General features: G+C 47.4%; 2 protein-coding genes across 2 annotated transcripts in view; one reads left to right on the plus strand and one right to left on the minus strand.

Moving 5' to 3' along the window:
• NUP155 (nucleoporin 155) overlaps positions 1-1,794 on the minus strand; it is a 108,217-nt gene extending 106,423 nt beyond the window's left edge. Inside the window, exon 1 of the mRNA XM_088455001.1 lies at positions 1,488-1,794. Coding sequence (XP_088311127.1) covers positions 1,488-1,740 — 253 coding nt within the window. The 5' untranslated portion in view covers positions 1,741-1,794. The remainder of the gene's footprint in view (positions 1-1,487) is intronic.
• Positions 1,795-1,913: 119 nt separating this feature from the next.
• Positions 1,914-16,031, plus strand: part of WDR70 (WD repeat domain 70) — a 369,233-nt gene continuing 355,115 nt past the window's right edge. Inside the window, exons 1-4 of the mRNA XM_088454999.1 lie at positions 1,914-2,152; positions 4,707-4,769; positions 5,512-5,595; positions 12,091-12,199. Coding sequence (XP_088311125.1) covers positions 4,715-4,769; positions 5,512-5,595; positions 12,091-12,199 — 248 coding nt within the window. The 5' untranslated portion in view covers positions 1,914-2,152; positions 4,707-4,714. The remainder of the gene's footprint in view (positions 2,153-4,706; positions 4,770-5,511; positions 5,596-12,090; positions 12,200-16,031) is intronic.

The raw sequence follows: 16,031 nt of genomic DNA on the forward strand, positions 1-16,031 counted from the left end.
CAAAATAAAGGATTTGACACAGACTTTTGCAAAAAGAAAAACCCTTAAGTCCCACAGATGTTAAAGCCCCTCAACCTCCACTGGTAATGAGGAGGTGAAGGCTGAAGTTCGGTCCTGCTCCTCTTACCTTTCTACCTGATCCACTTCCATATTGTCTCCGACACACACTAATCCTGTCACTACTGTCCCCCCCTCCATTCACACTCCTCCTACTGTCACTACTGCCCCCCAACTCCTCCCCCTGTCACTACTGCCCCCTCCATTCACACTCCTACTGTCACTACTACCCCCCCCCCCGCACTCCTCCCCCTGTCACTACTGCCCCCTCCATTCACTCCTCCTCATGTCACTACTGCCCCCCCCTCCATTCTCACTCCTCCTACTGTCACTACTGCCCACCCCACTCCTCCCCCTGTCACTACTGCCCCCCTCCATTCACACTTCCTCCTGTCAGTGCTTGCCCTCCCACTCACACTCCTCCTCCTCCTCCTGTCACTACTGCCCCCCACACTCACATCCCTCCTCCTGTCACTACCGCCCCCCCCACTCACACCCCTCCTCCTGTCACTACCGCCCCCTCCACTCACACCCCTCCTCCTGTCACTACCGCCCCCTCCACTCACACCCCTCCTCCTGTCACTACCGCCCCCTCCACTCACACCCCTCCTCCTGTCACTACTGCCCCCTCCACTCACACCCCTCCTCCTGTCACTACTGCCCCCCTCCATTCACTCCTCCCCCTGTCACTACTGCCCCCTCCATTCACTCTTCCTCCTGTCAGTGCTTGCCCTCACACTCCTCCTCCTGTCACTACTGCCCCCCACACTCCTCAACCTGCCATTACTGCCCCACCACTCACACCCCTCCTCCTGTCACTACTGCCCCCCCACTGACACCCCTCTTTCTGTCCCTACTGCCTCTTCCACTCACACCCCTCCTCCTGTCACTACTGCCCCCCCACTCACACTCCTCCGCCTGTCACTACTGCTCCCGCACTCACACCCCTCCTCCTGTCACTACTGCCCCCCCACTCACACCCCTCTTTCTGTCACTACTGCCTCTTCCACTCACACTCCTCCTCCTGTCACTACTGCCCCCCCACTCACACCCCTCCTTCTGTCACTACTGCCTCTTCCACTCACACCCCTCCTCCTGTCACTACTGCCCCCCCTACTCACACTCTTCCTCCTGTCACTACTGCCCCCCCTACTCACACTCTTCCTCCTGTCACTACTGCCCCCCCTACTCACATCCCTCCTCCTGTCACTACTGCCCCCTCCACTCACACTTCCTCCTGTCACTACTGCCCCCTCCACTCACACTTCCTCCTGTCACTACTGCCCCCCTACTCACACCCCTCCTGTCACTACTGCCCCCTACTCACACCCCTCCTGTCACTACTGCCCCTTCCACTCACACCCCTCCTGCCCCCTCCACTCACACCTGCCCCCTTCACTCACACCCCTCCTCTTGTCACTACTGCTTACTGTGCGCGGCCACGCTGAGGAAGTCGGACAGGTCGGGGTAAGCTCGCTCCTCCTGCAGCAGTCTGTCTATGGTCATCCCGGCTGCCTCCAGTGCTTCCTGCATGACAGCGGCCGGGGCCCCGGGGGCTCCGCTGGGCATGGTCTCCGGTACGCGGGGAGCTGGTCTAGGACAGGAGACTCCGGGTTCAAAACAACCCTCCACGCGCGCAAACTTCGCAGCGGAACTAGCACACCGGCCCAGGGGGTGTTTCATGGTGCGACGTCCGGCCAATGGAAGGGGGCGGGCAGCCGCCCGCCGATTGGTGGCTACTGCAGACATGGCTTCCCCATTGCTGCTTCCATATGACGTCACAGTGACATCCAGTATTTTAGCCCGCACCGGCCATCTTGGATGTGGGCAAGTTATTTGAATTTCTATTAAAAACTACTTCCAGTAAGTTTCCTGGTCATATTATAGCCATGGTATAATAATGTTATTAGTTGACATAATTACATTAATCTAACGCGTCTATTTGATGAGCAGCATTTCATGGAGGGAGTAAGCAGGAGCTGCTAGATTAGTCCCACGCTGCTTCCCGTATCTGGGACTTGCAAGTTGCTAGAGGAGGCGGCTGCTACTATATACAAGTACTGCGTGCTGGATTTTGGGGCACATACAACAACAGGTAATGCTAAATAATGACAGAGGAGGGTAGTATTCTTATCAGCAGCTATGTATTACTTTGCTGTCCATAGCAGCCTGTCTATTCCTTGTTCATTACAGTTGAAATTCTATTATAATAGAGCATCAAGCACTGTATACACAGACACAAATCATGGTGATACAATAGGAAGGAGGAACCTACATGCACAATGACTGTATACAATATAAAGTTTATTATTGCGGTCTTTTTATTGCTCAATGTTGAGCTTTACATAGTACGCTGTGGGTTGGGATGCTGCTGGTCAGAATACTAACCGCGACATCCTGACAGTCAGAATCCCGACACCCATACGTAAGCTTCCGTAAGTATAGTAGCACTAACCCTAATCCTCCCCCTTAGTGCCGAAACCTAACCTCCCCCTTCCCGCACCCTAAACCTAACACCCCCTCCCCGGTGCCTAACTCTAACCCTCCCTAATTAGTGCCTAACTCTAACCCTTCCTGCTAGTGCCTAAACCTAACCCTCCCCTAACTCCCGATACTTACCTTCGGGATTCTGGTGCCAGGATCCAGTCGTGTCGGGATTTCAGGCGCCGGTATTTCGACCGTCAGCATCCTGCACCCCGGGATGCTGACAACATCCCGTACGCTGTATGCCTTCATTCTACACATCATACATTAATGGTACCCTAAGGGGGGCGATTCAATTTAACACGCTATTGAATAGCGACAGGAGGGACTCCCGAAGCTATTCAATACACAGCGGTTTTTGGGGCGTGCTAAGGATTTCTTTTCGCAACCCCCTGGGGATGCGAGGAGAAATCTGACCAAAGTGCCGGGAGCGCAGCTATTTTCCTGCTTAGCGCGGCGCTTACAGCCGCGCGCCCGGCACTTTGGTCAGAGAATGCCGGTTACCGCGTCTTAACACCCTTGTTAAGGCGCGATAACCGGCATTCTCCGATCACACAGCGCACTGAATTGAATAGCTCCGGGAGCTCGCTCCTAGCGCTATTCAATTCGCGTTGAATTGAATCGCCCCCTTAGTGGCATACTCAATTAGCCATGATAAGCCGTTTTCCGCAGAAAAGTTTTGCTGGCGAAAACTTATTCCCATATTCAATTCCAAAGACTTTTCGCCTACGCGGAAAGTCATGCATTGTAATAGGCGAAAAAGATTTGCCTATGAAAGCAGGCGGAATAAATTGCAGAATTGCTGTTTTGGGCTGCAAAGGTGGGGAAACCACCCTGCACCTTTGGGACAGCCCCCAAGGTTAACTGCGTCAAAAAAATCCTAAACAAAATTAAAGAACGCCTCAAAAAATTACTTTGAAAAAGGGGTCGAAAAAGTACAAAGTTGGGGTGCAAACTTACAAACTAGCGAAATAAGCTTTTGGGGCAGGTGTGTTTTTAAGGTTTTTTTAAAACTTCACTTTTGCGATTTTTAACCATGCTTGCACCCATTTTCATGTACCCCAAATTTGCTGGGACTAGTTATTTTCTTAAAAAAACCCTGCTAAATGCTATTCTTCACCACTTGTGCAAAGACGCTAATTAGCAGCTATTGAGAACATTTAAGTACCCCAAATAGCGTCAGCAGGGCTATTCGGGGCATCTAATTGATCCCCAATGTTAGTGCATCTTTTGGGGGTGTCAGGTTGATTTCCCCAAATCTGTCAGCACTTTTCGCCTGTTTGAGTTTCACCGGGTCCCGTTTTCTTGTCCTTTGGAATTGAATAGGGCGAAAAGCGGGGCCGTGCACAAAAAGTTTTCGCCTCCAAAACACTCAAAATCGTCGAAAAGTAAGGCAGGCGAAACCTGACTTTTCGCGGCTAATTGAATATGCCCCTAAGTGGGAACCTTCTACATGGGACAAGGGGAGGTCTTTCCCATAGCAACCAATCGGCTTCTACCGATCATATATCTAGTATGGCGGTAGCCAACTTGTGGTTCTCCAGCTGCTGTGGAACTACGCATTCCAGCATGGCCTAACAGCATAACTGTGCAAGGCATTTTGGGATGTGTAGTTCCACAGCATTTGGACTGCCACAGATATCCTACCCCATGATCTACTATATTCTATAACTGGGGTACTCAACATGCAGCCCTCCGTTGTGGAACCGCACATCCCAGCATGCCCTAATAGCAAAACTGTGTCAAGGCATGTTTGGATGTGTAGTTCCACAGCAGCTGGAAGGCCTCCTGTTGAATACCCCTGATCTATGAGATAACTAGAACTTTACAGTACCTCTTACTATAGGAGACGTTATGTTTAAGATTGTAAAAGTGACGTTGCTTCCTGTCTCTTGTATGAAGTTTAAAATAAGTGGTGTCTTAGGAGTATTACATTGATTCCCCTGAAACTATTTGGCACATATGGACTACTCAAACGCTGTGTGCCCTCGGACGCTGGAGCTGGGTGTCCAGGCTTTCATTTTAAAACTTTGGGAACTTACTAGGTTATGTAAATCTCTATTTTGCAATTTAAATATCTATACAAACCAATGTATATTTCATGACTTCAAAAACTGTCATTTGTTTTACTGTTTTCTTTTATTTATTTATTTTTTCTGTCCTAGTTGCCATAATGGACGATTCTGAAGACTCCAATGTGGCTGCAGCTATGGGCTTCTCTGGATTTGGTTAGTTCCAATTGTTGCCGTATATGTTACAGCTTTATTAGTGCTAAATGAGTTGCACGGGTATGCTTGCTGAGTGTCCGTAAAATACATTAGTTGAGGCACGCTGCTTGTTGGAGTATTTCTAGAATAATTGGCGACCTGATGCTGGTCACTATCAGACCAAGAGATCTATTTAGTAAACAGAATTACGTCCCTTCCCCAGCATTTTTTGATGGAAGAAACCTTTAATTTCATTTCTAACTATTTAGAATAAAGAAAATGACCTTTTTATTTTTTTTCTAATAATGCAGTTTCTACAGCCAGGGCTGTGCACAAACTGTACTCCATAAAACAGAACGTGCCAGTTCATGGTGACGTTATGTGCACCCTCAGGGGGGATAAGCAGAAGAGATCGTTCTTTTCCTGCTTTCCCCCATACTGCATTGCGCCCCCCCAATATCTGCCGGGACGTACAGGGCACATGCTAGGTCCACCTTTATGAAAACTGATAGCAACCAATCACATACTGGCTTTCATTTTCTAGCGCCGTTTACAAAATGAAAGTAAATATCTGATTGGAAGTGTAGAATATTAAACACCCTCTGTTACTTATCCGCTTTATATAGTAATTGATATCGATCCACGGTGATGCTGGAAATAGAATCCACTGAGTTCTTTATAGTGCTAGTCCCCCGGTTTATAATATCTACTACATATATGCTATAGCGTCTTTTATTTGCTTACCTTTTTTATTCTCTCTCAGGAAAGAAAGCACGAACATTTGACTTGGAAGCCATGTTTGAACAAACCCGTAGAACGGCCGTGGAGAGAAGCAGAAAAACAATTGGTGAGCGCTGTGATTCCAGAGCAGTAATGCCATTATTTAAAACTAATGTATCAATGACTATATATTGCTGCACAAAATAATATGCCTGAAATTACTGGAGAGTTTCTACATAACGAAGGGCCTGATTCAGCAAGGGTCACAATTGCAAAGCTGCACGCAGGCAGCTTTGCTATTACGTCCTTGCTATTATGCAAATCAGCAGGAGGTGCATTTGCGATCCCAGCACTGCGTTGGAGGTAGCAGGCTGGGATCACCACCGCGACCATAGGTGGTCGATGGTCGCGATGGTGGACGTCCCCGGCCAGCCTGAGTAAGTGAAGGCTGGCCGGGGACGTCCACCATCGCGAGCCCAGGACACTACTTCGGTCAACGCAGTCCCTGGGCTTGCCAGTCCTGGAAAACGGGACGGATACGCCCCTGTTTCCGGGAACACCGGCCACCCCCACACCGCCCCTTAAGTGCCTCTGCCGGTCAAATACCTTTTTAGACTTGCTACACAGCGATACACATTCTGGTTTAGTGGATCATAGACAGACGCACGGTCAAAAGATGCCACAAGTAATCAAATCATTGCAGTCTTGGCTTTTTGACCTGTATCAGATCCCCTCTGATCAGATCCCAAGCGACCATCAGATACAGCATACATCAAGTTTGCATAAATTTACAGCATCCCGACTGTAAGTATTAGCGTTAGGATTAGGCTCCGGGGGGTGGAGAGTTAGTTTACTGAGGGGTGGAGGGTTAGGGTTAGGCTAAGGGGGGGTGGAGGATTAGGGTTAGGCTAAGGGGGTGGAGGGATAGGGTTAGGCTGCGAAGGGGTGGAGGATTACGCTAAGGGGGGTGGAGGGTTAGGGTTAGGCTAAGGGGTTGCAGGGTAGGGTTAGGCTAAGGGGTTGGAGGGTAGAGTTAGGCTACGGGGGGGGTAGTGGGTTAGGGTTAGGCTAAGGGGGGTGGAGGGTTAGGGTTAGGCTAGGGGGGGTGGAGGGTTAGGGTTAGGCTAAGGGGGGTGGAGGGTTAGGGTTAGGCTAAGGGGGGTGGAGGATTAGGGTTAGGCTAAGGGGGGTGCAGGATTAGGGTTAGAATGCTTACCTTATCCTCATGGGATTCTGACTGTTGGGATGCCATACCAAACCTATAAAGTCTGCTTAAATGTATAAGTTTATACAGATTTGATGTATGCTGTATCTGATGGTCATGTTTAAGACACAGGTGTGATTGAATTAATGACCTATGAAGAATACATAATAAATCACTGGCTTTTAAGAAGTGTTATTGACTTTTCAAGTGGGGGAACATGCGCAAATAAGGACTTTGCTTACATTTGTATTCTGTTGAAGAGTTTTTGGATTCCACTTCTCCTTTCAAGCTAGCCAACCACCAGTTGGCCAGATTTGATTCCCTGAGTGGACAGGGCACTGGTCTATAATCCCTCATCCCATCAAGACATCTCCCTGAAGTTATGGGAGAGGATTCAGCCGTCTGTAGTGGAGTGGATAGGTCTTGCTGCATGAAAAAGAAATTGTATGTTCTGCAGCGCTAGGCCGAAATTAATAAATTACACTGGTATGTCTTGAGAATGAGTAATGTGTATAAAAAAACTAATAACCATTTATTGTTGGTTAATGAGAAGAAAAAAATGCTGACGAAAGTAACAAATTTCCAAGCATATAAAAAAACGTAATATACGTATATATAAAAAACTGACTTGGATCCACAAGAATTGTGTCACATATTATGTGACAATGGCCTCATGGGATTTTGCAACAAAACGTGTCAAAGAGTATTATAAATTGTTACTCTATAGGTCCATGGTTAAGATTGCTAATACATTCTATTATAAGTGTGTGTGTATATATGTATATATATTTTTTATTTTCTGTAGTTTTCATGAAGATGCCGGTAATTTAATCCTTTTGCCTGCAAATATCTTGTAGGGTCCCTGGGTACATTTATAGATGACCGCTGTGCTTTCCAGTAATAATTCCGGGTTGATACCCATGCAGGTGGCTGCCTGTAGAATTGGTAGATACCAGCTGATTTTGCCTCAATCGAGGGCTAGTACGTTATACCACCCGTAGTGAGGCACCAGCCGGTGGAGGCTCAGTGTGCCGCTCAGTGTTAGATTTGCAAGCAGCGCCGGCCTGTGAGAGGGAGATGCGCTGGAACACTGTCACTGCCAGTCTCCAACATTCGTTACCAGTGAGCAAAAAACCTGCTGGGCTGTTCCGAAGAAAGTTACAGCCGACGTGCCATTCAGAGCCGGCAACAGCCTGAACCTAGTTGCAGAGGGAAACGGTGGTATTTAGAGTTGTTAGCGGCAATGGTAGCCAGCAGCCAGAGGGGTCCAGGTAAAGGCTTTCTATGAGTTGTATATACATGTGTCAGGCTCTACAGCTTTTTGACATGTGGGCAATTCAATAGTCGCAGACTAACAGTCAGAGCACACATTTTGAACTATGGGCCTGATTCAGACCCGCTCGCTAGGATGCGTTCGCACACAGCCGTCAGCTGCCTGAATATGCAAATTCGGCGATCGCTAGCAAGACATTAGCACGCCCACTAAGTCTTGCCGTGCGATCGCGGTGTGTATTTAGACGCCCACTAGCCTGTCACGAGACACCCACTTTCCCTTAGGCGGCCCATACATGGTAAGATTATTTAGACGATGTGCATGATTTCGATCGATCGCAACGTTCAATCGTGCACATCGTGTGTGGTTTGGCATGCTGTACGACACCGATGCGCGTCCCCGCCGTCGTACATCTGCATCGTAAATCTTATGGAAAAACCATAAGATCTGCGATCCGTCATGCTGTTAAATAGGTAAACGAAGCATCTTGTAAGATGCATCGTTTACCATTCACAGCAGCATGCGATGCATCGGGCTGAATTTGAAAACGTACCGGGGTGTTGCACGTTTTTCGAATCGCCCCGTGTTTGGCCCGCATAAGTAACACACGTCATCTCCAGGAAGTGTTTGAAACAATCGGTAACATCAGACCAATACGCAGCACTTGTGGCTGACCATACCCTACCGCAAGCACTGCGAGAGCTGCTGCATGTAATTCAGCTATGTGACGTGTATGCTGGCGATGCGTCTTAATTATGCACGCCCCTGAAACGGTGTTAAGACGCACAGACATGCCTGCGTTCGCATCACCACACCCCTGCTTCCATCGACCACCCCCTGTCACCACCCACAAATGGCTCATCCTGTTAGTCATTCTAGCGAGGCGTCTATGTACAGGGTGCGAACGTTTCCCGATCTTATGGACTAGTTCGTCTTGTACGCATGCGCACATTGCAAACATCGGCAGGCTACGTGCGAACGCAGCCTAGCGAGCGGGTCTGAATCAGGCCCCTTGACCTTAATAATCTAGTCTTAAATTTTCAGGGACAAAGCTGAAAGTGGTATGAGTTGGTACTCCAAAAGATGTAGTGTAGGGTGACATATAATGCATTGGTTCCAAATTAATATAGTGTATGTATGCGGACTAACACACGAAAAGACATCAACTAAGCATTACAATTGAAGCAATTTTAATTCTGTGAATACACAGTACGTTAGCCGTCATGTCAATGTGTTGTTTTTTTTGTTTTTTTTAAATTAAAATTTATTTAATTTTGTTTACTTATTTGACAAAAAAAAGTGTGGTCGTGGACTAACAAAATGAATATCCATTTCAAAAGTATATTGTAACAGCATTTTACCTTGTAATGGCTGCCATGTAGGATTGATAAGGAAATAAAATTATCTGGTGACACAGCAATTACAACCTTGAGTGAAAGGAAATAACCATGTACACCTGAGTAGATCTAGCATTACAAGCACATTTCGTTATGCAAATACATTTGAAATACAGAATGCTCTACTGTGCTGCCTCCATGAATGCTCCGTAACTGTAACATTCTCCTTTACTTATACACAATATACAAAAGGGCATGAAACCAGGTTCTTGCTAGAAGAGCCAGAGCTGCATGCATGCAAGTTCATGGCTGGAATCTCTGGGCGCATTAACAGGCTCTAGCGGCAAACTGTAGCGGCCAATACTGGTGGGCAAGCTACCAGAACCAAGGCAACCTCACAGAGTAGGGACGGCCAGCCGTGGAGAGACCACATAAGTAACATGGGAACCTTGACATTGCTTTAACCCTGCCACTGAATCTGGGTAAGTGCTATCTTGTGCCAGTCGCCAGGACCCCATACAAAATAAAATAAAAATTCTGTCTGACCTATCTATACCAAAGACAGGAAAAGACACAGGGAAAGAGGAGTAGTTGCATTATATACTGTCTAAGGCATTTTATCTAGCCTATCACTACATAAAAAAAAGTTGAGAGGGAGTGTACTACTGTGCAGACTTCCTGGTCTCCAGGGAGACTTCATGCTCTCTCCCAAGATGGCTGCAGTGATCGCTACTGTGCAATCGCAGGGGCCATCTTGTCTGTACATGGTGGGAGATAGAAGTCTCCTACTTCTCTCCTATGAGAGACCATGTTAATGCCTGCATATAAAGCTGCACCGCTACCCGTTTAAAGGATACACTCACTGGCTGGTGAGCTGTATAGAACCTTGCTCCGATCCATTACCAGTGTGCATTTAACAGTGAGTACAGCTGTACCTATTATGCTTCAATAAACCTTAAAAACCACCGGTTAAGTAACTGGGCTGTTCATAGTTTGAGTCAACCGCTGGTGTGTGCCTACATAACTTTGCAATAACACCTGCACATACATCATTTCCAATCTTTAAATCTTCATAAACACGTGAAATCTTATTATAAGTTATGCTGAATTCATAAAACCTACCATAAAATTTAATAAAGTTGTGTAATAATACTTATGTTAGTCCCCAACCATGTTTTAGACCGCGACCATGTGTTAGTCTGCGACCATCAGTTTTACTGAAAGTGCTAACTTTGGAGTTGTTTCAAATATACCCGATTATTGCCCCATCTATGTAGTAAGAAAATTTTGAGTACCAAGTTCCTAATCATAATAACTTTTATAAAAAAAAAATCTATACATATATTAACGTGGTCGCGGACTAATTATTTGGCACCATGGGTAGTTATAAAAGAAAGTATACATAACTAGTTCAATTCTAAAAGTCTTTAAACAGCATGCAAGCCATCTTTGAAATTGCAAAGCATCATGGGTTTGCATCTTGTGAGGGAAATCGTTTGAATAATCATGACGTTTATTGCATGACATTATTAAAATGCTTATAACATTCAAGAAATTAATATGCGAGGAGACCAGTTTAGGAAACTAGAATAAATTTCCTTTCCAAGAATACATAACACTTCTATATTCAATAACATTTTTCATGTTGCAACTTTGTCCACCTTGGAATTAGCGGAATTGCCCATATGTGAACTTATTTTAATTATTTGCTACATCTAGTGACTTTTTAATAGGAAATTTGAGCCAACAATTAAAACACAAAGGGGATGAGGCAGAGTTGAGCATAAGTCGGATTGACGAGCACAACTTGTGTGTATCGGAGTGTACTGCACAGGGGCGTTTCTAGAGAGCAGGGAACCCGTGTGCAGTCTCCGTCATGGGCCCCCTCCTCTCCGTCCGGCGACCGGCTGCGCACTCAGCGGTGCTCGGCCAGCGCCGCACTTATAGACTCTGGGCACTAGAGTGTACCCAGAGTCTATAGCACATGCACAGGTCACTGGGAAAATGGCCGCGGCGGTCATTTTCCAGCTGTTTTTACAGGCGGAAACACCGGAGCCGACGTCAGACTCCAGAGAGGTAAGTTTTATGGGTGCAAGGTGTGCGCTGCGGGCCCCCCTGGATCCAGGGGCCCATGTGCCACGCACACCCTGCATCCATTATAAATACGCCCCCTGGTACTGCGCACTCCAGAGCCAAGTGAGCGCAGTTACTGGTGCTCCAGAGTCACAAGCAATTCACTTGCTGCTGGAGGGTGATAACTAGGCGGTGACGGGGTATTTGTATGTAGGCAAAAATTCTGTGAGGCCTTGGCGACACATCTGCAGGCTATGCAGAGTTTGACGGAAGCGCAATTATGCCTGTTGTCAGATGGAGCTTTTGCACCTAATATAAAGCGCGCGCTGATGGTGTCGATGCATGAGCAATTATTTGCCACTTACGTTTAAATCTGTATCTGCTCCTTTGTGTAGCAATTGCTGGTTCTTTAAACAAAATCCTAATTTGCTGCAGTGACTCTTAATTTGTAAAATAAATATCTCAAGCTTTTTTTGAGGATTCTTGGCAGATATTACAGTCATGCAGATCGCTTGCTTTTGTTTTCCTAGTTGTACTGACCGAAAGCATTTGTGTTTTGAACTTTATAATTTTATCTTGTTGCAGTGCTAATATTAGGCAGCAGTAACCATTGCAGGTTAGTCTATGCCTTACCAAATAGTCAGAGCTATGAACCATTGTTTTATTTGATAAAATGAAATAACTGTAATATATACATTTGAATGATAACATGTAGCATAATTTTTATCCTAACAGAAGCTCGAGAGAAAGGAGAGGAGGGGAGTGGGCATGTCCCACAAACCAGTGCCCAGGCTAAGAACGTAGCGTCTGGCTCCGGGTTGAGATCGGCCGACTCCAGCTCCAGGTACGGATCACATGCCCAGATGTAGTGTTTCTGCCAGCAGTTCCTTATTATCTGTTGGGATAGAGTGTCTGGTCCCAGTTCTTTTTAGGGCAATTTCAAACGGGGTTCTTAGAAAGTCACAGTTTTCTGCCCACCAAAGCACGGATACGTGGAAGTGAATAGGGAACTTCACGATGTAACGATTCTGCTATGCAGCTCTCTGGCAATGCAAGTACTGCGTTTGACCTAAAGAACAGCATAATCCAATCACTTTCATGATCATTTCTCATCACAGTCCTTCGGCTACAGAGGTGCTTTTAGTCTACTGAGATTCGGGGGTTTAGTTACTAAGCATCGAGTTCTAATACCTGGCGCTTCTGATTGTGTTTATGCCGGAAATTTAAAAGGGTAATTATTTTATCTAGCAAAACGCAGCTAATAAAAGCAATGCCCTTTTAAATTTTGGGCATAAACACGATAGGAAGCACAAGATTTAGAACCCGACACTTATTTGATAAATCCACTGGACACTATTATTATTATTTATTATTATTTTTATTTATATGGTGCCACGAGGGTCTGCAGTGCCTTAGGCCGGCTACACACTTGGCCGATATCTGCACGACAAATCACGCATATCGGCTAATGTGTACACACTACTGCGTGCTCCCACGGGTCGTATGCCAAGTCAGCCAGGCCGCATGGCCAGCCGGAAGATATCGCATGCGATTAGGTGCCAATCGCCTACTGTGTACAGCCGACCAGACGATATGTGGGTCCGATTTTGGCCAATTTTGACGTCATATGTTGCCAGCAATCGTTGAAGTGTGTACGGGAGCAGCGATATACCGTATACAATCAAACGATACAATATATCGTTCGGTCGTAAGCGATATTGGACAGTGTGTACGCTTAATATCGCATGTTCTGGTCTCAAGGGAAATTGGAGGTAAAATCGGTCCAATTACAAGTCGTTCAGGTGTGTACACATACACACCTTTAGAAAGTACATAATATTCACTTATTCTATTATTCACTTGTCAGTACAAGCGTCAGTGCATTGCTTCCTAGGAGGCAATTGGATTTGGCAGGATATGCTGCCGAGCAACTTCTTGATGTGCGACTGTACACGTATCTGTCATGTAAGGTACCTGTAACATCTATGCACCTCTATGGGGTCCTAAATAAAAATTTGCATTGCTCAGTTCACTGTGCCTGGTACAATGCAGCCATCGCGTTTAATGGAATCAACATTTGTCAGAACAATGTCAAATGAAGGAATGAAAATGAGCAGCAAGATAACGATGTGTCTTCACAAATGAAAGATACTTTTCTACAGCGACACAACATATTTTTATAATGTCCTTCACAGCTTTTATAAAGATTTAAGAAATCTCGAGAATAAAATGCAATTAATCGCTGTGTGATAGCCGCCTAAGCACAGAGGCTCGCTCTGAATGAGGGTGGCCGCTTCCCTTTTGAAGTGTGGCCTCCTGGTCGCTAGCTAAGCTGTGGGTTACCACCCACCGCTTTAGCGACTGACCAGGGTGATGGTCGCGATGGTCAAGACCATCGCGACCATCGAGGCTTGCGACCCTAAGGTTGGGTCTCGGCAACCACAAGCCCCAGGGAGCTTCCTGCTCTGATCGAGCAGGAAGCTCCCCACTGACATCACTGCTGATGTCAGTGCGGCCGCCCACAAAACGGCAGGCGTTCCTTAAGGAACGCCTCCGTTTGTGTAGCCACCGCCCCACCTACAAAGCGGGGCGAGCTGTCGATCAACATCGACAGCCGCCCATTTTGTAGTGAGCTCCGGAGCGAGAGATTTTCTCTCTCGCTCCGGGGCTTGCACGCGCGCAGTGCGACCGCTGCGCGTGTGCAGGGCCTAAACATCGACCCAGTTGTGAGCGCTCAACGCTTGCGACCGGGTCTGAATGAGGGCCAGAGACTGCAGTCGTTCTGTCGGAGATAGATCCTTGGCTGCCACAGCTCTTGTCAGAGCCTTTTAGGCCCGCATTCAGTTAGAGGCGAAAAGTTGGAAAGGTTTCGCCTGTCCGACTTTCCGCCTCCTTCACCTGTTTCAGAGGCGAAAACTTTTCGTGCGCGTCCCCGCTTTTCTCCTTCATCCACTAGGGGACACTGGAGTTCAAGACAGTGGGGTATAGACGGTGGTAGAGCAGAGCCTGGCACTTTAAATAATTCAGAAGTGTGACTGGCTCCTCCCCCTCTATGCCCCATCAGCCCCAGTTTTTAGAATGTGCCCGAGAGAGCCGGTCGCACATCAGGCTGTCTCCAGCCTCTTTCATAGTTTTTAATTTTAAGGTTTATTTAACAAGCATTGAGGACAGGCAGGCTGCTTACTGTGGCAGTCTGCCTGCTACGTGGGAGCCGCCGGGAGGGCACCACACGGCTACTGCAGCCTGTGTCCGGTGACCCTGAGGAGGGGGCAATAACAAATTGAGTCATCGGACTCTGCGAGGCCCGCCACTGCTGACACCGGCATGTGTCCGGGTTCCTCGCCGCCCCCTCAGCCCAGCATCCCGGCCGCAGCAGTCCGTAAGTATCCCACCACTTCTGACTAGCTGGAGTGGTGGGCCAAAAACGCTGGGCTCAGGAACAAGCGGCTATTACAGCCTCTTTCCCCCTGTCAGTAAACTGGCAGTGTCGGAGCTGCTTATGTGACCCGCCGCTGCACTCTGCAGTCAGCGGCCGGGTCTCTACTAGCCACTAATTCCCCCTCCTATTTAATGAGGGGAGGACCGTCTGGCAGTGAGTCACTATAGGTGCCTCTGTGGAGGAATAATTGTAGCCGCACCGGGGCTTGTACCGTAGAAGTTCCGGCGACGGCATTAACGGGGGGCACTTAGACACCGCTTCAGCGTGGCTGTCTGTAATCTAGCAGCCGCTCAGCGGCTGTCAATTATCACAGCGCCGGTGCTTACAAAGAACACCGGCGCCAAGTTAATCTCCCGCGCGGCTGTTATAGGCGCGCTTAAACAGAGTCAGGCTCTCCCTCCTCTTATAAAGAAGGAGACGCTGCACCGCTGACTACAGCGCTGACAGGACGTGAGGCGCGCAGTAGTCCTCCCAAAATGAAGATGGGAGGTGTAGCGCCAAATGCCCGCCATTAGCGGGAACGGTAACGAAGTTAGTGCTATTCCTGGTTGTGCGGAGGCGTGGCTTAGGTCCGGCGGCCATTACTACTCCCGGGGAGCAGGTGCCGCAATTGCTTCTAAGCCTCTCGCTTAGTTGGCGCGCAGTACAGCGCAGGTTTACGCTTGGCAGTGCAGAGAGAGGTCTGGGCCCCTGTAGAGGCTACACCCACTGTAACCTTAAATGCAATTCCGCTGCTGCAGCTACTACAAGGCATGCCTAATGTAATATGACATGCCTACATGGGGAAGTGTGTGTTTATACATGTATGTATGTGCGGGGCCTTCCTGCATGTGTGTGCATTTGTGTGTATGTGTGTGTGCATGCATGCACACACGCATACACATATGTGTGTGTGTGTATATATATATATGTATATGTATGTATATATGTGTATATATGTATATAAAATGTCGGTTATTGCCAGTATTGTCTACTGAATTGATGGTGCAGTGGAATACGCTGTGCTGTGTAGAATCTGTAAAAAAAAAAAAATGTATATATGTATAATCCCCTGTGCATAGCAGTAGCATATATGGGCAGCGGCAGAATCTAGATAGAACCTAGTTTGGTCTCTATAATAGTATACTGCTAGAATAGATTATGCTGATGCATACTGAGTGAATTACAAACCTACGCACGCAGTGTAGCAGTCTTCCTGCTTACTGAGTTACGCAGCGGCAAGGTCCATATAGAACTT

Source organism: Taudactylus pleione, unplaced genomic scaffold (genome assembly GCF_031769625.1).
Source record: "Taudactylus pleione unplaced genomic scaffold, aTauple2 ptg000639l, whole genome shotgun sequence".
Taxonomy (NCBI): domain Eukaryota; kingdom Metazoa; phylum Chordata; class Amphibia; order Anura; family Myobatrachidae; genus Taudactylus; species Taudactylus pleione.